Below are 23237 nucleotides of genomic sequence, written 5' to 3'. Positions count from 1 at the left end.
TGAACAATGAAAGTGTCTCACAAGACCACTTTCCACAAGACTGAAAGAGATCCCAAAATTTGCTAAAATGAGAGTCCCCTCATATATTGCTGGTGGGGGTTTAAGTTGGTACAACCTCTAAGGAAAATACTTGGACAATGACTATTAAAATTAATATTTTGAGCTTAAGTCCAAGCTTATTTTTATTTTATTTCTGTGTGTGTTAGTGTTGGGATGTGGACATATATATAGGTACTCTTGGAAGGCCAGAAGGCAGCGATGGATCCCCTGGAGCTGGAGTTTCAGGCGGTTGCCAGTTGCCTGATAAGGATGCTGAGAACTGAACTCTGGTCCTCTGCCGAATAGTGTTTGTATCCATCGAGTCATCTCTTCAGCCATTCTATCAGTTTATCTACAGGGTTTCTCTGTGTAGCCCTGGCTGTCCTATAACTCACTCTGTAGACCAGTCTGCCTCTGCCTCTAAAGTGCTGGGATTAAAGGTGTGCACCACCACCACCACCACCACCACCACTTGGCTGTTTATCTACTTTTAACTCAACCATTCTACTAGAATGTATCATACAGGTAAACTGCACGAACATTTTCCTTTCTGTAATAACTCATAGTATAAAATCTTAAATATTCATCAGTAAGGGTCTGTCATGATTAACTTGGCTGTCAATCAACTATGGGACATGCAATTCTGTGGTAGTATTTCATGGAAGCATTAACTGTGGAAGATCTTCCCTTGGAGTGGCCGTTATACAAAGTCCAAGGGAAAAGCGTGTTTTTGCTTGCCTGCCTTAGGTCTCTCTGCTAGTGAGTGCACCCACTTTCTTACTGACTCCACTGCCTACATCCTTTGCTGTCATCAGTGGTTTTTGACAAGCAGCAGCTCCTCAGGAACCCTCCAAGACTTCAGTCTGAACTGGGATTTCTGAGGCACCCAGCTACTGTTGCACTACCCAGCCTGCATCTTGTAAGATAATCTAACAAATCCCCTTTGTACTGTAAAATCAGTCTGTTCCTCTAGATTAGTGGTTCTCAACCTTCCTAATGCTGCAGCCCTTTAATACAGCTCCTCATGTTGTGGTGACCCCAACCATAAAACTATTTTCATTGCTACTTTATAACTGTAATTTTGCTGTTATGAATCATAATGCAAACATCTGATATACAGGGTGTCTGATATTCAACCCGTGAAAGTATCCTTCAACTCCCAAAGGGGTCTCTACCCACAGGTTGAGAAACACTGTTGTAGAGACTAATACCAGGGCCGCATCAAATTACATCACATCTCTGTAATACCATGCAAAATAAAGAGAATGAAGCTCTTTGTGGACAAATAAGCTCCTAGGTAACTCAGCAAAGAACTTAATATGTATAATATCCTACCATTTGGATAAAAATAAATTACATTTTAGTATCTCCTGAGCCAGGTGTGATGATACATAAATGTGATCCCATCACGCACAGAAGCAGATGCTGATCTGCTATCTTGGGATCCATAGCAAGACTGTCTCAACAGGAAAAGAATTTCTTAGAGTTGGAAGAGTGCTTGCCTAGCACACACAAGATACCCATTCCATCCCTAGCACCACATAAGCAGGGTAAGGTAGCAGATGTGGTGGCAAACACCAGTAGTTTCCATACTCTGGTGAATATCAGCTCTAGGCTTGTTACTATGGCAAAATCTAAAATCAAATCCAAGAAACTGATTATACCTATTGCCTTCAGAACAGGAACCTGGGAGGCAGACTTAGAGCTCTCTGTAGATCAGGCTGGACTTGAACTCAGAAATCCACAGCCTGGGCCTCCTGGGCGCTGAGAAAGGTGTACAGTGCAGGAAGACTTAAGGCAGAGCTTGCTACTCACAGCCTCTTTTGAGACAGGCTCTGTACTGCTGATCCTCTTGCCTACCTCCCCAGTGTGAGGGTAAAAGGTGTGAACTATCCCCAGCCATACATTTTGTGTACTCTTTAGTACACCATTTAATTATATACTTCAGTGATAATAGATCAGTGTATGTACCTGTTCCTTTTGAGACTACTATGAAAATTGGGCATCCTTGTAACCTCAGTACTCAAGGTCAACCTGGGTTATACATTAAAACTGTTTCAGAAAGAAACCAAGAGTACACAGGCAGAGGTAGGTGGATCTGAGTCCAGTAGTTTGGTCTACACAGCCAAATTCCAAACCAGCCAGGGATATATAGATCTTTTCTCAAGACAAAATAGCTGAAGTGTTAATGCATGCCTGCTATGATCCTGGTACATGGGAGGTGGAGGCAGGAGTTAAATGACAGCCTCAGCTAATTGAAACCACCTGAAATAAAACAAAAAACTTCAGCATTATCACATAGCATCTACTAGCATTCCAACTGTCTGGGGAATGAAGACCGAGTAACTGAGGGGCAGACATAGGTCATTTGCTAAGGACTTTGGTTTCCAGCACATAGAAGGCCAGGATAAACTTGACAGGACCCCTCCAGCTGCTGTGTGGATAAAGCTCAAGGATGGCAAGGACAGCAGGACTCTTCCCAGTGCCAAGCACAGAATTGGAGGCACGGTGCCAGGCCCAAGCAGTTTCTTAATTCTTAGTATACTCCACTTTCTTTCAAATGATGCTTGTCATTTCTACCATTAGTATCTTTTGCAAGTTTTTTTTCATTTGTTTTAACATAAAAGATAACATAGGTCCACTTGTTTAACAGACATTTATTACTTTAGTTGAACAACCTGCATACACAATTTGTTTTGCTGAATAGAAAAGAATTCTAGGTCCCAAGATTGAGTCTAGTATTTTCTGGAAATCAATAAAATCCTTTAAAAATCTAAAAAGAAAAAAATCAGTTTAACGGCATGTTAGTTTTTTTGTTTTGTTTTTTAAAAATCAAGACTGCTAGCCCAGATCTGTGATAAGGGCAATTATCTATTTCTTCCATACTAAAATGTACTGAGGGAAACTAGTTCAAGGAATGGCACAAACAAAAAATGTGGTGGTATGTGTGGCCTTTGTGAAATGTCAACAACTCCCAGGTAATATACCAGGGACAAGTAACCCCAGCCACTACCTAAGGGAAGACTGTAAACAATGAAGTCATACTGCCAACTGACTTTTCTTACCTCCAAGACGAACTGACTGGCCTAGGATTTACCTTTAACTACCCAGTCACTCTTTTTACATGGCTAGTGGATAGAAGCTTATTAGTGATTGCATACTAACTTTATCACTTTTTAAGTTCACTTGGTTGGTATTAACTTGAATCCCACATGGCACCCATCACTAGTTTACAAACCCTAAGAGAAACAATTTGCCCTTTCAAGAGCAACCTTACCATACCACCCCTAAACATGCCCCACCCCATCCAATTTTCAGTCTCCAACTTCAAAATACACAGATGCCAATACCGGTTACTTGGCATCAAACTCATACTCCAGAGATCCAACAGAAAATGAAACCTCTTCCAATCTTACCTAATTCTGAAAACGGGACACTGGATTCAATTTTCAAAATGTGGGTTGTAACTCATCTGCCTTTTCTACGCATGTTCACAAACAGGTTGAAAAGCTTCTCTTCCTATTCATTTCTAAGCAAAACCCAACTCTAAAAGTTTGTACTCAAACTCCCAAGCAGTTACTTCAGCAAACTAGAAGACTGCATCATCCCAATAAAGCTGTAGGTTTTATCACATGCACCAAACACATCTACAGGGCTAGTCCTAGGACTCCTTTTACAGGATTTTACACACAGGGTACCACATGGTGTTAACACCATACACTTAAACCCCCTAAGTAGGTAATGCAAAGACAAAAGGTTATCAGAAACAAGACACACCATCACTTGTAGTCTTCAAACATTATTGCACTTTAACCGCTATAATTCCATAAAGCTTCATGACATTCTGCAGACTCATTTTAATAGACAAATAACACCTTTAAGCAGACATGACGTTCCTACATTGTTTATTGGTATGAATTTTACAAACATTACGTGTATTAGCGGTAACGGTGGAGCTGCAGAGTATTGCGCCTTCTCCAGGCTGCACGGCGAGAGCCACCAATAGTGTGGTGGAACTTGTGGCCCTTTCCAAGGCCACGGCTCTTGCGGCCAGCAGATGTCAGCCCACGCATCTCTCTGTGCTTGTGGACTGGTTTGGTGATCCATTGGGTGTCAGGGTTTCTTCTGATAGCTTTATGGAATGGATCAATGAGGATAACCTCAAAAAATTTATATGTGGAATCTTCGCCAACCCAGTAAGAATTCAGGACTCTCAGAGCTCCACAATGGCGTCCAGCTCTCTCCTAAAACAGGGTGAAAAGCCCAGTCAGTCTTATGTACTGCTCACAGCAGCTAATTACACAAAAATCCTTCCTTGGGTCAGAGACTGAAGCAGGTCAGGTCCCCACACACTAAAGACTAGCTCAAATGACAGATATAGACAGAAACACATCATTTCCTTCTTAATTCTCCCTAACTAAGACATATTAACACCAGGCTTGGAGTTTTGAGTACTGTCGCAGCCCCCCCCCTTCATGGCCTTATACAGGAGTCAATGAATCAAAAGCTTCCACTTTTGCAAAGGGGTCTCTTATAACAGAACATAGCTTAGCAATCCAAAAGAAAAACTGTAACTAATCACACTGTGTTAGCAACATAAGTGAAAGTAACATAGAGAACATCTCAAAAATTGACTGCCTTTAAAAGTTTAGGTTTTTCAGAACCTAGTATGTTAAAGCAACTAACAAAACAAGAGCTTGAAAGATGGCTCAGCGGTTAAGAGCACTGTCTGCTCTTCCAGAGGACCTGGATTCAATTCCCAGCTCCCACATGGCAGCTCACTACCGTCTGTAACTCCAGTTCTAGGGAATCTGACACTAACAGATATACATGCAGGCTAAAAACCAATGCACATAAAAATTTTTTTTAAAAAAGGAAGTAAACTGATAATGGTCAGGCTGCAGTGGAGAAGTGTATTCAAGTTTCTGCAGTTTACTCTCTATAAAAAACAAAAAAACCTTTCAGTATATACTTAAGCACAGAACAGTAACAGTTTTGGTAACAACTGCTCCTTGCCAAGGTTAAGTACAAAATACCTCCAGTCCCACCCTATACCCAGTTATGTTGCCCCATTTCTTCTTGCCCACAACCCTTAATGGGTTGCCAAGACAACCAGTACATCAATCCATTTACCTCAGCAACAGACTGAAGGCTTCGGGCAAACTTTAGCTGGTTAACACCATGATGGACAGGCTTGCCGTAAGTTGCACCCTTAGGAACTGGGCGTTTGCGGCCACCACGGCGGACACGAATCCTGTATATGACATAACCTACACACACAAACAACAAGTGAGACTCACTGAAGACTTCCCAACGCTTCCTGTTGCATTTCGCTAAACTGACCGCGCGGGAGGGGAGGGGACGACTCCAAACCGAGGATTTCTGGGGCAGTGGGACCGGATCTCCCACGTCAGGACACCACGCACCTTGCTTGGCCTTGTACCCCAGCCTTCGCGCTTTGTCGGGCCGGGTGGGGCGGGGAGCCCTGTGCAGCGCCGAGAGCTGGCGGTACTGCCAGCAGCGGACCCTCAGGAGAAAGCGCATCACGTCCGACTGCTTCTTCCTCCACAGCTCCTGGATGTATTTGTATGCACCCATCTTGGCTCACCTTGAGAGGAAGCAGATTGAAAAGGCGATCGCTGTCGGGCATGACCAGAACTGCTCCGTCCCTTCCGGCGCCCCACCTTCCACGGGCACCGAGGACGGCTCGGCACAAGCGGCACGGCGCCGCTGCCGACTCGGCGGGACCCATCACCGGGGCTGGCCGCGGGGATGCGACCGCCACCGCCGGCGCCTAAGGCCCGGCAAGCTTCGCCCCGCGGCCGGCCCGGCCTCCGTGCCTCAACCCCGCGCCTCCTTCAGGCCCGGGCCCAGCTCGCATCCCGCCGCCATCGCGTCTCCCCTCCAGCCTCCCGGATGGCTGCGTCTTCGCGCCCTCTCCACCCCGCATCCTGACTGAACGCCCGTGGGAGGAAGCAGCTCCGAGGCGGCAGGGCCGCCAGGGCCGGATGGCTGAAGACTAACGCGATTCGCGGCGGATAGAAACGCAAATACAGCCCAGCCAGCCTACCTGATGGCTGCCGCCGGAGGAAAGGAAGAAGCCTTTCTCCCACAATCCCTTTTGCGGCTCCTCCCCCACCTCGGCGACTCTCCTTCCGGTGGGGCGGGGTGGCCGCACAGTGCCTCATGGGGCATGTAGTTCCAACATCCAATCTGGTGGGCGGAGTCAGGCGTGACAGCTGGTCGCTTCCGGATGTCCTCCCGCTGGCTCTCAGCATTGCCTCTGAGCCGCAAAGGCTGCAAGAGGTGAGAGGCGTTGAGCCCCGGGTGCGTCGCGGTGCGGGTCCTGAGGATCCAGGTCCGGGACTGGCTCCAGAGCGGTGTCCGCGGGCCGCAGTGACCGGCGTGCCTCTGTCTCACTGCCCCGCAGAGTCAGGTTGGTGTCTCCGCCGGCTCCGCTCCGTGATGCCGGAGCAGCGTGGCCGCAGGACAGCCACCGGGTGGGCGTAGGCGCAAGTGGCTGCACGCGTGGGCCTCGCGCGTGTCCTTGAGCCCGCCGGGGACCTGCCGAACCAGCTGGTGGATGGGAGCCGGAGGTGCTAACGTCAGAACGCAGGGGCTTATTTTATGGGTGCTTTTAGGATAGCAAATTGTTCATTTGTCAAGCCCTCTTAAGTACGACTGTTTCAGGAAGAAATGCCCAGAATGCTGGCATTCTGCATTGCGTTCTTCATTAAGAAATAATGGTGTATTGGAGTTTTTGCAGCTCCAGAATTTTCTTTTTTCATATAGTCGTGCGGTTTTAATACTCTACTCTTGTTTGTGGCCAAGGTTCCAGAATCATGTTTACCTTTTACATCAATCCGTGGCTCTGTTCATCTTTTAAAAAAAATAACGGCTTTAGCATTGTAGGAATCCTCACCTGTCTTTTTTTAAAAAAATTCAATATATCTATATATATCTTAATATGTGCCAGGCGCAGTCTCAGCTGTTGGCGCTGCAGCCGCAAACAACGCACAAGTTCTAGCCTCAGGAGCAAACGCTAATACTGAGCTATGCATTTAAGCTGGTGCCAAGGACACACATTGAGGGAATGAAGGGGTATAGAGTGACAGTTGCTCCAGCGTCCCAGGAGGGAGGCCCGCGTCAGCTGAGCCCTTGTTTGGGGGTATGTGATGTAGCCAGTGGAGCCTGGACATGGGTGGAAGTTATCTTCCAATTAACTGCCACGCTCCCCTTCTCCCCTCTTTTTAACACATCTGGTGTTGCTTGCTAGTTAGGACAGAGTGCTCAGGATAAGATTTCTTTTAGAGATCTCTCTGGGGATGGGAACAAGAGGCATCCGGTTGGGGGTGGATGGAGTGGGGGAGTACTGAAAGAGATGACTGGAAAGGGGTGCTTTTCCAGATCAGGTAGAAACTCGATGAAAGGGAAATGCCCATGAATCTACAAGGATGACCCCAGCTAAGACTCCTAGCAACAGTGGATAGGTAGCCTGAACTGGCCATCTCCTGTGATCAGATTGGTGACTACACTAGTTGTCATCAGAGAGCCTTCATCCAGTAACTGATGGAGGCAGATGCAGAGACCCACAGCCAAACATTAGGCCGAGCTCAAGGAATCCTGGTGAAGAGAGGGAAGAAGGATTATAGGAGCCAGAGGGGTCAAGGACATCATAAGAAAACCCACAGAAACAACTAACCTAGTTCATAGGAGCTCACAGAAACTGAACCAACAACCAAGGAGCCTGAATGGGACCAACCTAGGCCTTCTGTATAATGCGACAGTTGTGTAGCTTAGTCTACTTGTGGGACTCCTAACAATGGGAGCAGGGGCTGTCCCTAACCTCTGACTGGCTCTTGGGAACCTATTCCTCATATGGGATTGCCTTGCCCAACCTTACTTAATACAAGGGGAGGTGCTTAATACGCAGCTTGATAGGAGGAGCTCCGTTGATACCCATGGGAGGCCTGCCCCTTTCTGAACAGAAACAGAGGAGGAGTGGATTGGGGAGGTGGGACTGTGGAGGATAGGGGAGGGACTGGGAGGAGAGGAGGGAGGGGAAACTCCAGTCGGGATGTAAAATAAATAAAATTAAATAAAAAAAAGATTTCTCTTTTAGGACAGTCTTAAGTTTTTTAAAGATTTATTTTCAGTCTATGTGTGTTTGCTTGCATGTATGTACGTACGACCTAACTAGACGGCACAATGGTTGTAAGCTTCCATATAGGTGCTGGACCTGAACCCAGGTGCTCTGCTGGAGCAGCAAGTGCTCTAACTACTGAGCCTCTCCAGCTCCCAGGATCAGGTTTCCTGAGAAAATAACTACAAGTCTGTGAGTGTAGTTCCATGTTTTGTTTTGTTTTTTAACTTTTTAGGGGGCCTGCCACCCAGCTCCTAAATAAATCACACACGGAGGCTTAGTCTTACTTATGAATGCCCAGCCTTAGCTTGGCTTAGTTTCTTGCCAGCTTTTCTTAACTTCTGTCTATCTTGCCTCTGGGCTTTCCCGTTCTCTTACTTCTGTATCTTACCCCGTGGCTTGCTGTGTGCTCTGCTCTTCCCTCAAGTGGGGAGGCTGTGCTGGCCTCGCCTTTTTTCCGTTGCAATATATTTAATGACTCAAATATAACACTTATGGAAAGATGCATCAGCAGGTAAGAGCACTAGCTGCTCTTTCAGAGGAGCCAGGTTCAATTCCCAGCACCAACATGATGGCTCACAACTGTCTGTAACTCCAGCTCCAGGACTTCTGACACACTCACACACATACACATGCAGGCAAACACCCATGAACATTAAATTAAAAAAAAAAAATCTGGTGTCAGGAACAGCAGCCCAAGACCGCCTGCATCCCTTGGCGGCTGGCTTCTGCCACCTTCCAGTCAGTCATTCCCTCTCTCAAACTTTTCTCAAAAATACACTTGTGATAGATCTCCACCTCCATCTTGATCTCTGTCTCAAGGTTAATTCAGTCACACTTGCAAACGTCCTTTTAAAGTAAGATCTCAAAGGTTTCCAGGGTTAGGATGGAGGCATCTTCAGGAGTCCATTTCTATAAAGTGGAGATGGGGAGCCATCTGCTCACCGGTTTAGAGGACCCTGGTACCCACATGGCAGCTCATAACTCTCTTTACCTCCAGTCCAGGGGATCTAATACCCTCTTCCTGGCTTCCAAAGGTACCAGGCATGAGTATGGTGCACAGACATACATGCTGACAAAACACCCTTATATGTTAAGCCACTGTGTAGGTGCTGGGAATTGAACCCAGGTCCTCTAGAAGAACAGCCAGTGCTCTTAACCTCTAAGCCATCTCTCCAACCCCACCATTTGACTTTTTAAAAATGACTTTTCTGGCCAGGCGGTGGTGGCGCATGCCTTTAATCCCAGCACTCGGGAGGCAGAGCCAGGGGGATCTCTGTGAGTTCGAGGCCGGCCTGGTCTACAAAGTGAGTTCCAGGAAAGGCACAGAGCTACACAGAGAAACCCTGTCTCGAAAAACAAAACAAAACAAAAACAAACAAACAAAAAAAGACTTTTCTGTTGTTTTTAATGAACCATTTCCCTTTTTTACCTTAGCTGCCACTATCCTGTCTTTTAGAAAAAGAAAAGCCTTAAGGAAAATGTTACTTATGGTAATCCTCCACCCTCAGCACTCTTTACTTCTATTCCAGAGTGCTGGGATTGTAGGCATGAGCAGCCATGCCTAGATATCAACATCCAAGGTGGTCTCTAACTCAATATATAGCTGATGCTGATCCTCCTCTGCTTTCCGAGTGCTGGGATTACACCCATCTCCTTTAGGTGTTTTTACAGTCTATCCAGATGATTTCTGTGGCAATATATAAGAAACTCTTCACAAAGAGCTTGGAGAATGGAGTGTGGAAAGATTATCTTATTCTGTATCACCCTTTTAATATTTGGAGTTTCCCCTGTATCACTGGTTCAACTTAAACTTTAAGGGTAAGAAAGGATGTATTTCGGTGTGTCCAGTTTTAAAGTCCCTCCATTTTCTCCACAGTTTTGTCCTGAGAGAAGATGGGAAAGGGCTGCAAGGTTGTCGTCTGTGGGTTGTTGTCTGTTGGGAAGACTGCAATTCTGGAGCAGCTCCTTTACGGGAATCATACTATTGGTAAGATTATCTTCCTTAGTTTCTTTAGATTCTGGAACTGGTGGAGGGCGCCTGTTGGTCATGCTAAATGATGTAAAAGGAGAGTAAGTAGGGGGAAGAAAATTGGGTTTTGTTGCAATTCAACAGTGCTTGCTACAGGTTATATAACAGGTCAGAAAACAAATGGCAGGTAGATATGAGTAATATGAAAATGGGGTCCTGTGCATCTGCCTCAAAAGGAGGTCTAGGAATCTTAGGGTCTCTGAGGTAGTACCATTCTTCAGGCTTAGTGTTTTAATGCTACTGTATAGGTTTAAAAATGAAGAAATGGTGCTGGGCAGTGGTGGCACACGCCTTTAATCCCAGCACTGGGAGGCAGAGGCAGGCGGATCTCTGTGAGTTCGAGGCCAGCCTGGTCTACAAAGTGAGTTCCAGGACAGGCGCAAAGCTACACAGAGAAACCCTGTCTCAAAAAACCAAAAAGAAAAAAAAAATGAAGAAATGGCTGTTTCTACAGTATGACCTTGTTTTGTAAATTGAGATCATCTCATTCATTTATTCCTTCAATGAGTACACTGTTTCCTGTTTTCTTTATCATACTGCATGCGATGGTGCTTTGTAGAACTGCAGAGGTGAAGAAGATGATGTTCCTGGCACTAATGAGGTCATGATTTTGCTAAAGAAGACAGAGGTGTTAAAGTGAACTTAGGTTTATATAAAAGATTAAATACGGATCTTTAGAGAATTTCTTTCTGGTATATAGCTTAGAGTACATTTTTATATTTTATTCATCTTTTGTTTTGTTTTGTTTTTTTTCTCAAGACAGGGTTTCTCTGTACTCTTGGCTGGAACTTGCTATGAGACCAGGCTGGCCTCAAACTCAGAGATCTGCCTGCCTCTGCCTCCGGAGTGCTGGGGTTAAAGGCGTGCACCACCCCCAATGGATGACCTTTGTTTCTATTCTAGCTTCTCAAAATAATATATAACAATTGTTGTTCAATCCGTACTTCAAGGGCTAGAGATGCAGCTCAGGGGTAAGCATGTATGAGGCCCTGAGTTCAGTCTCTAGCACTGCCAAAGAAGTTAGATTTAGTGTTCACTTTAAGGTCTATGCCAACAGTTCTCAAACTCGTTGGTGTCAGAATTTCCTTTAATCTCCTACCCTTCTCAGGTCAACAGCAAGCTTTTCTTAAAATCATATTCTTGAGTAGCTGGGAACATGGCGGCATATAACTGCCTAAGTCAGGGCCAGTCTGGGAATGTGTGATATTTTGTCTACAAAAAGGGAGTTTAAAGTTACTTCATTTTAAACTCTAATGCATCAGCTATGAAAAGTATAACTTAGACAAACAAAGGATGTCTGGGTTTCAATTCATGCATCCCTCTTTACAATTCTGAGAACTAGCTTGGGTCTGGGCCCAAACTGGACATATGCAGTTCTTCTGGAGATAACCTGGGCATTCTGCAGAAAACAGCCTATTACCCTGTTCCAGCCTTGCTTCTCATGGAGGCCGAAGCTGCTGTTTAAATCAGCTTTTATCACTATCATTTAGGTATTAGTTTCTTTTTTTACTATTATAGTTCATAAAAATAGGTAATCTCACTGCCAAATTTTTATTACCATTTTTATATAGAAGAAAAAATTTTACTTTTTTGGCAGACCTAATGCTAGACCAATTCTAATACCAGAAAAAAGGTTTAGTTTGTTGGACAAGGTCTTATGTAGCCCAAACCAGCCTCCGATTCCTACATAGTTAAGGCTAACCTTGAACTACTGATCCTCCTGTTCACACCACCCAAGGGCTGGATATAAGTGTGTCACCTCAATGAGTTATGAGGAGAAACCTTTTTTTTTTTTTTTTTTTTTTTGGTTTTTCGAGACAGGGTTTCCCTGTGTAGCTTTGCGCCTTTCCTGGAACTCACTTGGTAGTCCAGGCTGGCCTTGAACTCACAGAGATCCACCTGGCTCTGCCTCCCGAGTGCTGGGATTAAAGGCGTGCACCACCAACGCCTTGCAAAACTTCTTGTTTTCTTGAGGCTGGCTGCCCTAGAAGTCACTGTAGACCAACCGGGCTAACCTTGAACTCAGAGAGATCCTCCTGCCTCTGCCTCCCAAGTACTAGAATTAAAGGTGTGCACTACCATGTCTGGCAGAAGAAATGATTTTTAAAAAGTATGTGTATGTATGGGTGGGTGGGTGGGGCATATGAGCCCCTGTAGAGAGTAAAGGGTGACCTTGTAGAGTCAATTCTCTCCTACCTTTTAGTAGGTCCCAGAATCGAACGAACTCAGGTCACCAAGCTTGAGAGCTATCTTGATGGTCCAAAGAATCTTTTTAGAAAAACAAGATATGTTCAGATGAATAACTACTTTTAATTTTGAAGAAATTAGTAAAGTAGAAATTTGATTATTACATACAGTGCATGGAAAACCTAGAAAGCCTTTCCAGCCTTGAAAGGACAGGGAACGAGTGAATAACTGACCCTGGTTCTTTTTTTGAAACTGCGTAGCCTTGGCTGGCCTGCAATTTATAGCAATCCGCCTGCCTCTACCTCCTGAGTGCTGGGATTACAGGTGTGAGCCACCATGCCTGGCTGACCCTGGTTCTTTTTAATCTAGGGACGGAAGACTGTGAGACAATGGAAGACGTGTACATGGCCTCAGTGGAGACAGACCGTGGGGTGAAGGAGCAGCTCCACTTCTATGACACCCGAGGCCTGCAGGAAGGCGTGGAGCTGCCAAAGCATTATTTCTCTTTTGCTGATGGTTTTGTTCTTGTGTACAGTGTGAATAACCTTGAATCCTTTCAAAGAGTGGAGCTTCTGAAGAAAGAAATTGATAAGTTCAAAGACAAAAAAGAGGTAAGTGGCTATTTCAGATACCAAGTGTGTTAGAATTGAAGTGTAGTGTAGGGTAGCATTTTGTGTAGTTCACACATTTCAAAACCATTCGCTTGTATTGGCAGTATCTGCAAACACAGGGTATGCAGGATAGGCTGAGCCCCTTTAGCACAAGCGTGGCTTTCTGCATAGTTCTGTTTGACTCTGTACAATGTGTGCTTACCGAGCTCCCTCGCTCAGGTCCTGCACAGCTTAGTCATGTGTGGGATCATTGCTTCTTCAGGCTTTTAGGATATCTGTAGCAAAATAGGACTCTTGTTATCTTCAACCTAAAAAAGCACAAACAAGCTAATAACTAGTCATCAGCTCCTACCTACTTGCCACTGTTCTTCTGCCTGGAATTCTCTAATCACAGATCTTCTCTACACTCTCACCCAGCTCAGTCATCATTTTCGGAGCCATGTAGCACACTGGGTAATAGCATTGATAAATTGTTTTATCCCAGATTCTTACACTTTACTTACTTACTTGCTTATTTATTTATTGGTTGGTTGGTCCGTTGGTTGGTTGGTTTTTTTCAAGGCAGGATTTCTCTATAACAGCCCTGGCTGTCCTGGAACTCGATTTATTTATTTGTTTGTTGGTTGGTTGGTTGGTTTTTCAAGGCACAGTTTCCTCAAACTGGGATTAAACATGCACTAACACACCCAGCTGATTGGCCATCTTTTAAAAAATAAGTTATGCTAAAGACTTATTTTATCTTTAATTATGTGGAGAGGGGAGGGGGGAGGAGTTATATGCACATGAGTGCAGGTGTCTGTAGAGGCCAGAAGAGGGCATCAGATCTCTGGAGCCAGACTCAGGAGCCACCAATGTGCCTCTGTCCTCTGTTAGAGCAGTATGTGCTCCTACCACTTAGTGGTGTTTCCAGTCCCAAAGTTGAACATTTTTTAGTTTTATTACTTATCTTAGACAGGGTCTCCCTGTATAGCCTTGGCTGGCCCTGAACTCATAGAGACCTACCTGCCTCAGTTTCCTGAGGGCTGGGACTAAAGGCATGTATGTACCACTACACCTGGCCTTTTTTGTTTTGTTTTGTTTTGTTTTGTTTTTCAAAACAGGGTTTGTGTGTAACAGTCCTGGCTATCCTGGAACTTGCTCTGTAGACCAGGCTGGCCTTGAACTCACAGAGATCTGCCTGCCTCTGCCTCCCAAGAGCTGAGATTAAAGGCGTGCGCCACCACCTCTTGGCTACACCTGGCCTTTAAAGTAGTCATTTGAATACTGTGCTGGCAATAGACATTGGGGGAACAAGGTAAGGAAGGCTCGTGAGCAGGAGAAAAAGCGAGGGTAAGTAGGGGTGTCCAGAAAGCAAATGAAGCTAGCACTTATACATAGCAGAAAGTAACCCCACTGTCAAGTTCTCTAGGTAGATCAGAAAGGCTGGGGACTAAAAATTGATGGATCTATAATATATGGAAGTTAGGGCAAACTCTAGGCAACTAATGAGAAGCAGCCTGCTTGGAGGTGGGGAAAATAAACACAGAAGCTACAGTAGCTCTTTGACTAGTTTTGCTATAAAGGAGAACAGGCCCTGGAGAAGGATGTGGCATTGGAAGTGTTTCTTTAGATAATAGTAACAGACAGGAGTGACTGGCTGGAGGAGTGATGGAGTGACACTCATCCTTGTCCAAGTAGCAAAGGATGGCTGGTTCTAGAGCCATTGAGATGAGCTGGGAAGATGACAGGTCAGTTCTCTGGTGAAGACATTCTCTTCCAGTTTACTTTCTTCCTGTAAAACAGCAGGGTCATCAGCTAAAGGACAGAAGAAAAGAAGTTGGAAAGGCCATGGTCTGAGATGTCATCTAGCTGAAGAAATTAATTCAGCAATCTGTTGAAGGACATGAGTTGGAGATTGGGGTTATGAAGTGGGACCCCCACCCTCCAGCAGGGCTAAGAGTGAAATTTAACATAGGGTTTAGCATGTGGTGGTATAACTAGACAGGGTGGTGATGAAAATCCTCTGGGCTGGATGAGGGACTTTGGGTGTGAGGTAGACTGCAGCTAGAGGTAACAGAGCCAGAGGGTGCATCATAGTGTTGGTAAGAATGGCTGCAGTTAGGCATAAGGAGGAAGATAGGATTGGTGTGGGCTGCCTGGAATTGAAATCCTTCCCAAAGGTCTAGGGAGTGACCATGGGAGGGAATGATTGGTTAGGAGGAAATTATGATCATCAGAAAAATCAAAACCAAGAGACCAGGTTATAGAAGCATGTACATAAGGAAGGAGTGACATTGTTAGGACTATAACCACAGTAGTGATGGGGTGACCATGAAATTAGTCTGATAGGCAACAGCATGTGGGCTGGGGATTGGTAGGTGGGTATGTTGGACTAGGGGCACCAGCCTTCTGTACAAGTGTTTAGGTAGGACCCTGTGCTGGCTCATTTTATGCAACTTGACACAAGCTAGTCATTTGGGAAGAGGGGACTTCAAGAAAGTGCCCCCACCAGATTGGCCTGTAGGGCATTATCTTAATTGATTGACGTAGGAGGGCCCAGCTCATAATGGGTAGTGATATTCCTGGCTGTGGTACTGGGTACTTTTAGAAAGCAGGCTGAGCAAGCCACGGGGAGCAAGCCAGTAAGCAGCTCTCCTCAATGTCCTGTTTCAGTTCCTATTCTGACTTCCCTCAGTAATGGACTGTGACCTGGGAGTTGAGTGTTGGAGCAGCACCGAAGAACTACGTGCCTTAAGTACACTGCTCCTCTGAGGACTCAGCAGTAGTGGGAGTGCCCAGCGCTCCGGCCTTCTGCAGAGACCAGGCACACAGCTGTGGTTCAGCGCTCTGCTGGGAAGGACTGCTCCACACTTGCTCTGCCTTTGGGGCTTTGGCACTGTGGTTCTGTGCTATGCTCTAGTCATGCCAAGGACTGCCTGCTGGGTAGCCAAACTTAAATGCATGATTTACTTGTATTTGGGGTAAAATGTTCCTCTTGGCTCACAATTCAGAGGATATTTAGTAGGCACCTTTCAAGGACAGAATAACCAAGAACCCACTACCACTCTAGAGGTTCAGAACTCTCAGCTCTGCAGCATCTTTACATTGAAGCAATGTAGTCATGGTAAGCCATAGTCCTAGACTGGATGGTAATTTCCAAGTCAGTTAACCAGAAGTTAGTTAAAAATATAGAATGTTTGTATGTACTCAGAAAAAGAAGTGAGGTCATTCCTTCTCTTATTCCTGTCACAGCTGAGGACACTCCCACCAGCCTAGTACTGGGGATTAACCTAGGGCCTCATGCCTCAGTCTTTTAGTTTTTAAACTTTGTTTTTGACAGGTTCTAACTAAGTTGCCCAAGCTGGCCTTGAACTTGCAATCCTCCTGCCTCAACTCTAGAGCAGCTGAGATTACTGGCTCTCACCTCAGTATCATTTAAGAAAAGCAGTCTGCTAAGTGGAAGAACGATTCTTACTTATCCATTTTGCATAAACTATTACTGACAGTATACTAGTGTGGTCTTTTCATCGTTTTCTTTCAGGTGGCAATTGTTGTGTTAGGAAACAAAATCGACCTTTCTGAGCAGAGACAAGTGGATGCTGAGGTCGCACAGCAGTGGGCGAAGAGTGAGAAAGTGAAACTGTGGGAGGTGACAGTGACAGACCGGAGGACACTGATTGAGCCCTTCACTTTACTAGCCAGCAAGCTTTCCCAGCCCCAGAGCAAATCCAGCTTCCCTCTGCCTGGGAGGAAAAACAAGGGGAACTCCAATTCTGAAAACTGAGTCAAGCCTTGAACCGTCCGTAGCATGGCACAAGGTTACAATTTAACATGGCCCTTTACAAAACCACCTCTGGGCCTTAGGGAACCCCTAAGTGAGAATTCAATGCACTTTATGTTATAATTAACTTATTGGGCTAAGTTATTATTGTTGGACATTTTGTCTTTATTTGAAACCTGTTCTTGAAATCACCATTTTTGTTATTTATGTTGCACTTGTCATTAATAGTAAAATAAAATTTGGAGAGTACGCAGTGTTCCATGGGGACCCTTCTAGCCTGTCAGGAACTGTCCAGTCACTGTAATTTTATGCAGATTCCTTATTGTGAATATAACTTAAAAAAGGCTTATTACTGTATGTATGTGATGTGTGTATGCAGTCAGTTCCAGGGGTTGAACTCGGGTTGCTGGACTTGCATGGCAAGTACCTTTCAGTGGAGGAGGTTGATCAGGACTGGAGAGATTGCTGTTAAGATTGATGTTCTTGCTGGGTGGTGGTGGTGCATGTCTTTAATCTCAGCACTTGGGAGGCAGAGGTAGGCAATCTCTGTGAGTTTGAGGTCAGCCTGGTCTACAGAGTGAGTTCCAGGACAGGATCCAAAGCTACAGAGAAACCCTGTCTTGAAAAACAAAAAACAAACAAAAAAACTGATGCTCTTGCAGAAGACTCGGGTTCAATTCCTAGTACCTACATGGTGGCTCACAACCACCAGTAACTGATTCCAAGGGATCCAATGTCCTCTCTTGACTTCAAGTACTGCATGCACAGTGCCCATATATACATGCAGTGAAAAAAATCACTCATACACATATCTAAATTTCTTTAAAGGTTAATCACTAATATCTAAGATTATAAAACTTGACAATTGTTTTGTGTACCTAAATTGTATCAATAATGACAATTTGGATCCATATGAGTTAAATTCTTATTTCACAGAGGCTTTGCTAAATAGTACAAAAGTCATGGTTTTGCTTTGCTCTATTAAGTATAAGACTTCGTGTTAGGAAAAGTAGCCTTGTCATATTCAGAGCCCTGTTTTTATTCTATAGCTAGGCCTGTGCTGATGATAAAACCAAATCCTAGAGGGTCTTCTTTCTTCTGAAAGTGGCTAGGCTGAAGGACAGGAAAGCACCTCTTTTCTTCTACTAACCCCGTCATATACAATAATGTGTCAGAAACACTGAGCTATCATTAGTCCTAAATATTTATCTGAGTTAGTATTATAGTTTATGGAAGATCTTAGCCAAATCTGAAGAGTGTGAGTCACTGTGTTAAAAAGCTCGACAGCACTATCCTAAGAACTAGGAAATAAGCTGCTTGGAGGTTTCAGCTATGAATCAACTTTAAGAGTGTATTAAGACCACAAGTAAAGTATGGCGTCTTCAATGCAGTACTTCACAGTGGCTGTCTCAGTCTAGTGAGTTCAAGCCAATAGGACCACTGAGTATAACATCAGCATTGTTGCTGTTTGCTTTTTTTGTTGGTGGTACTGCAGACTGAACCCAAGGCTTCACGCTTCACGCACATGTATCATTGACCTTTTTACTTTTTGAGAAAGGGTCTTAATAAATTACTTAGGCAGAATCTGTGTGCCCTAGACAACTCTGAATACTGGGCTTATAGCCACCTGGTTTGCCCTGCCATCTCTCTTGAAAGACAGGGCTTGTTTGGACTATGTAGACCAGGCCAGCCTTGAACTCAAAGCCGTCCTCTGCTGGGATTAAAGGTGTGTGCCACTATGCCCAGTCTTGGCCAATTCTTTTTTTTTTTTTTTTTTTTTTTTTGAAGACAGGGTTTCACTTTGTAATATCCCTAGCTGTCCTGGATCTTGCTCTGTAGACCAGGCTGGCCTTGAACTCACAGAGATCCACCTGCCTCTGCCTCCTGAGTGCTGGGATTAAAGGTGTGCGACACCACCACCACCCGACCCGGCCTTGGGCAATTCTTAAAAAAAAAAAAAAAAAAAAAGAAGTATACTTTTTTTCTCTTTGATTACCACTCAGTTATTAAGTCACTTCTCTAGCCTGCCCTTCCAGGTATTTATTTCAGCTTTTCCTCTTGGGTATTGTATATAGATCCCTGCCAGCAGTTTTCTTTTTTCTTCTGACTGCACTTAGATCTTATGCTTTAATACAATGGAATTAGCATGTTTTAAAAATTATATGATGAACATGTTCTGGGTCAGTTTTCCTTTTTGTGAGAAATGATCTCATGTAGTCTAGGCTAGTCTCAAACTCAGTGTGTAGCTGAGGATGACCTTGAACTCTGATTTTTCTGGCCTCTACCCACATGCTGTGATGACAGGTATGTGTGCTACTACGCTCAGCTTTTACCTACATGGGTCTGGGGAAATGTGCAGCAGCAGCAGCAGCAGCAGCAGCACTGAGTCAGACTCTGCCCTGCAAAGCCAGTGGTGGCACCAGCTCACCAGGCAGCTCACTTCTTCTGTTACTGCTGCCACTGCATCCGCAAATCAGATAATGCTTTCAGAAACAGGCATCGAGTTTATCTTTGAAGCTCAGCTGACTGTTTATTGGTTTTTGTTTTGTTTTATTTTCTGGTTTTTCGGAGACAGAGTTTCTCTGTGTGGCTTTGAAGCCCATCCTGGAACTCACAGAGTTCCGCCTGCCTTTGACTCCTAACTGCTGGAATTAAAGGTGTGGGCCGCCACTGGCTGTTTATTGTCTTTTGATCATCCTGGCATATGTAAGTCGTGTGTATTCCTGGACCTGCTTCAGAAGCAAAGACTCTACAGAGAGAAATGAACACGGCGGGGTCAGGGTTGTTCTTAATATTGTTTATTAGCACAGTAACAAATGCAGACGTAAGAAGTCTAAAACACATAACCAGTCCACTGAGCAGTTCCTATTCCTCACCTACGGTTAACAGCTTAAGGTATTTCACTACAGGTTTCCACAAATCCTGATTCAACCTTTAAAGTAATTTGCATATGAAATAAAATACATTAACTACTTGTTTCCTACATGGTGTCTCATAGCCAGGTGTCCATTTTATATATACGAGGTAATGATCTCTATAAAGTGTTAAATACCATTGTTTCCTTCTAAGAAGGAAAGAGACAAATTCCAACTTTTTTAAACAAGAAAATGGGACTTTACATAAATGGCCATCTGTGTAACCTATAAAAATTTAAGCTGATTTTGAAATGACAGTAGACTACGGTCGATGAAACCCAAGTGTCTACATGTACATTCTTCCCTGTTGGACTCAAAGTCAGCTAATCTTGCAAAACTGACAGCTCGAAAAGTCACTATTACCAATTTGTCTACTGTAGCAAGATACCTTAAGTTACAACAAAATCTTAGGAAGTAAGACTGAATAATATCTGTTATAGAAATACCCTACTCTTTACCAACTCCCACCCTCCCCCACCCTTTCAAAATCATAAGCAGCTCTCTTCTGTGACAGACAGATAATGTAAGAACTGAAAACCCAGTTTATGTAGCGTATCTCTTGGTCCACTGTCTGGCCATTCTGTCGTGTTCTGCTCTGTTGGTCATATACTGAGTGGCAATACTTCCCACCAAAGGGTCAGCTGGAAGAAAAACATGTAGATTACTTTGGAGAAAGAAAATCAGACACTTTGGATATTAACACACAGCAAACAGTTATGACCATGCCCTATGCCTGAAACACTCACCAGGGTGTTTTCTTCTAATCGTGAGAAACAGTTTTTAAAAAGATTTACTTGATGTGTATGGGTACTCTGCCTGCATGCTATAGATGCAGGCTGCCATGTGGAGGCTGGGAACTGAACCTGAGTTCTCTGCAAGAACAATTGCTCTAAACAGATGGGCCATTGCTCCAGCCCCAGCTTCTCATCTTTAATAGAAAGTCAAACAAGGAGGTTGGGAGGAGTCTTGCTAAAAAACGGAGTGGCCTGGCTATATTTTCTTATCCTACTTCTCTCCCAACAAGTGACACTCCTCTTCTTCATGTGTATGACCAAACTTACAAGTCTGGCTGCCCAAGGCTCCGGGACCAGCTCTGCTCACCACTTAGAGCACTGTGGATGCTGTAAAAACCTTTGTGGCTGGTGCAACTGACACCATCTATTGTACTCTGTATGCCTAGAAAAGGCCAAAACCCAGACCCCCGACTAAATGTGGTTCTCTGAAAATGGAATGCCTAATTAAATTTGTATGTTTAAGCAGAAAAATAAATCATTTCTTTTTATTTTAAAACAGTTAGTCCCAGTAAGATTACAATTCTGAAATAATTTCTTTTTATTTTAAAACCATTAGTCCCAATAAGATTATAATTCTGTAATTACCAAGTACTTAGCAGAAAAACACCACTTTCCAAAGTGAGAACTGGCGATGGGGCAAGTGGTCACTGAACCACCACCCAAACAGGGAGGCAACAGAGCCACTCTCCCGGCCTCAGTGCTGGACACGAGCAGGAAAGCAGCAACATTTTCCAACTAGTGAGCTAAACGCTTGATTAAAACGTCCTTTGAAAACATGGTCTTAGTTTATGTGGAAAACAAGTACCTTTTCATTTAGTAGGAAATAAAGTACAGAAGATTATTAATCTTACCAGGATTGCAGTCTGTAAGGAGTGAGCAGATAGAGAGGAGGACTTTCGAGATGGTTAGTGCTGGGCTCCAGTTGTCTTTCAATATGTCCAAGCAAATAACTCCTTGGCTATTAATATTACAGTGATAAATTCTTGTACGAAACGTAACCTAAAAATAAGGTTATTGTCAAGCAGCATTCCAGTAGGAGACTTTTACTACATTTCAGCTGACTAATCCACAGACTGTGAGGTGACAGAGCTCGCTCACACCATCTCCTTTCATTTGAAGGCGATGCCCATGTCAAAGGCTAAGGCAGTTCAACACTTCCTCTGTTCTTAGGGTGTTCTCTTGTCTTTCTCTTCTTTTCTTTCTTTCTTTTTTCTACACAGGGTTTCTCTGTGTAGCCCTGGCTGGCCTGGAGCTCACTCTGTAGACCAGGTTGGTCTTGAACTCACAAGAGATCTGCCTGCCTCTGCCTCTGCCTCCCCAGTACTTGGATTAAAGGTGTATACTAACACCACCCAGCAGGGTTTTTCTTTTCTTGATCAGGCTAGCCTTGGACTATGCATCCCAGACTAACTGCAAACTTTTGATCCTCCTGCCTGTTGCCATATTGAGAGTGTTGGGATGACATGTTTGGCTTAATTTTAATGTTTTCAATATGAATATTTCTAAGTTTGAATTGTTAGTTGTTTGCTGACCTCTTGTGTTAGCTGTTAGTAATACACTGCTTTTGAGCAAGCTTCAAATCTAATAAGCTTGACTATAAATAGCACAGGTTTTAACTACTTACCCCTAGAAATGCCCATTGCTAACTGAGGAGCCAACTCAATCAACAATCATCATATTCAGTTAAAACTAGCGAACACAGCCGGGCGGTGGTGGCGCACGCCTTTAATCCCAGCACTCGGGAGGCAGAGCCAGGCGGATCTCTGTGAGTTCGAGGCCAGCCTGGACTACCAAGTGAGTTCCAGGAAAGGCGCAAAGCTACACAGAGAAACCCTGTCTCGAAAAACGAAAAAAAAAAAAAAAAAACTAGCGAACACTGTATACTCAAGAAGCTGAGATCTTTTCTGACCCATACATCAGATCTAGACTGTCTACCTAAATCACTAAAATGGAGCACCCACGGGTAAGGAGGCCTTGGTAGAATACCAACACAGCATGGAAGAAATCTAGCTTTCATGATTGCATTTTTAGAACTTCAATGTGTCTCTGACAGGAACAGTCAAATCTGAGAATACACAGACTTCTTACCTTTGGAGGCTTGAAGGGATATTCTGGTGTAAATGTGATATCAAGGAAGAATACACCACCTTCATACACAGACCCCGGAGGCCCGAGAATGGTTGATCTCCACTCATAGATGTTGTCACCTTTGGGACCAGCACTGTGAAAAATAATACACCAGCAGATAAAGGATGGTGACACTGTCTCAGAAAAGGAAAGAATCCCCCGCCCTCATCCTTTTGGTTTAATGTCTGGGTTCTCTTCATAAAGACTGTGGTATAAACTCATCCTCCATCAGAAAGTGAGCCATGACAGAAGAACATCCGGTCCATGCTAAGTCCAGCAGTTATAACCAGATGTGATGCTTTCAACTCTCAAACATCTTTATCTGTAAGGCCAACAGCAACTAAAGACATGTCTTAGGAGCTAAGCTGGTGACATCAGATCTCAAAGACAGTCTCAGTGCATGTGTCTCCTTCCTGCAGCTTCTCTGCCTTAGAACTCAGCTGTTTGGGCTATGGGCTCTCTTGGTCCACGCACTCTATTGGCTTTGCTGGTTTCTCTCCTGGCCTCTTGGTCCATGGCCCCTCTCTTGTTTGCCTCCCCCCCCCACCCCTCCCACCCCGCTTTCTCTCTCGCCCCCTACCTCCCCCTCCCCACTCCTGGTTCATTCTGCTGGCCAAGTTCAGTCTGGA

General features: G+C 44.4%; 3 protein-coding genes across 3 annotated transcripts in view; 1 reads left to right on the top strand and 2 right to left on the bottom strand.

The window, feature by feature from the left end:
• Positions 1-3929: 3929 nt before the first annotated feature.
• Rpl15 (ribosomal protein L15) lies at positions 3930-6220 on the bottom strand. Its single transcript, XM_059274174.1, has 4 exons — positions 6110-6220; positions 5466-5647; positions 5173-5309; positions 3930-4283 (listed from the first exon to the last, which is right to left on the bottom strand). Exons 2-4 carry the CDS (start codon positions 5635-5637, stop codon positions 3978-3980), a joined length of 615 nt encoding a protein of 204 aa, XP_059130157.1. The 5' UTR covers positions 5638-5647; positions 6110-6220; the 3' UTR covers positions 3930-3977.
• On the top strand, positions 6048-17021 carry Nkiras1 (NFKB inhibitor interacting Ras like 1). Its single transcript, XM_059274176.1, has 4 exons — positions 6048-6475; positions 10062-10172; positions 12771-13012; positions 16533-17021. Exons 2-4 carry the CDS (start codon positions 10079-10081, stop codon positions 16773-16775), a joined length of 579 nt encoding a protein of 192 aa, XP_059130159.1. The 5' UTR covers positions 6048-6475; positions 10062-10078; the 3' UTR covers positions 16776-17021.
• Positions 17022-19554: 2533 nt separating this feature from the next.
• The window catches only part of Ube2e1 (ubiquitin conjugating enzyme E2 E1), a 52767-nt gene continuing 49084 nt past the window's right edge, over positions 19555-23237 (bottom strand). Inside the window, exons 4-6 of the mRNA XM_059274173.1 lie at positions 22570-22702; positions 21333-21480; positions 19555-20328 (exon numbers count right to left, since the gene is read on the bottom strand). Of these exons, the coding sequence (XP_059130156.1) occupies positions 20231-20328; positions 21333-21480; positions 22570-22702 (379 nt within the window). The 3' untranslated portion in view covers positions 19555-20230. The remainder of the gene's footprint in view (positions 20329-21332; positions 21481-22569; positions 22703-23237) is intronic.

The sequence above is a fragment of the Peromyscus eremicus genome, chromosome 9 (assembly GCF_949786415.1).
Source record: "Peromyscus eremicus chromosome 9, PerEre_H2_v1, whole genome shotgun sequence".
NCBI classification, from domain to species: Eukaryota; Metazoa; Chordata; class Mammalia; order Rodentia; family Cricetidae; genus Peromyscus; species Peromyscus eremicus.
This window is presented reverse-complemented; position numbering and strand designations above follow the sequence as displayed.

Bases quoted from the DNA above. Each gene is read 5' to 3' on its own strand.
- Nkiras1 (XM_059274176.1), top strand. From the start codon at position 10,079: ATGGGAAAGGGCTGCAAGGTTGTCGTCTGTGGGTTGTTGTCTGTTGGG. The intron at 10,173-12,770 runs GTAAGATTATCT...TTTTTAATCTAG, and splicing joins TTACGGGAATCATACTATTG to GGACGGAAGACTGTGAGACA. The intron at 13,013-16,532 runs GTAAGTGGCTAT...GTTTTCTTTCAG, and splicing joins AGTTCAAAGACAAAAAAGAG to GTGGCAATTGTTGTGTTAGG.
- Rpl15 (XM_059274174.1), bottom strand. From the start codon at position 5,637: ATGGGTGCATACAAATACATCCAGGAGCTGTGGAGGAAGAAGCAGTCG. The intron at 5,310-5,465 runs GTGCGTGGTGTC...TTGTGTGTGTAG, and splicing joins GGGGTACAAGGCCAAGCAAG to GTTATGTCATATACAGGATT. The intron at 4,284-5,172 runs GTAAATGGATTG...ACCCTGTTTTAG, and splicing joins GCCTTCAGTCTGTTGCTGAG to GAGAGAGCTGGACGCCATTG.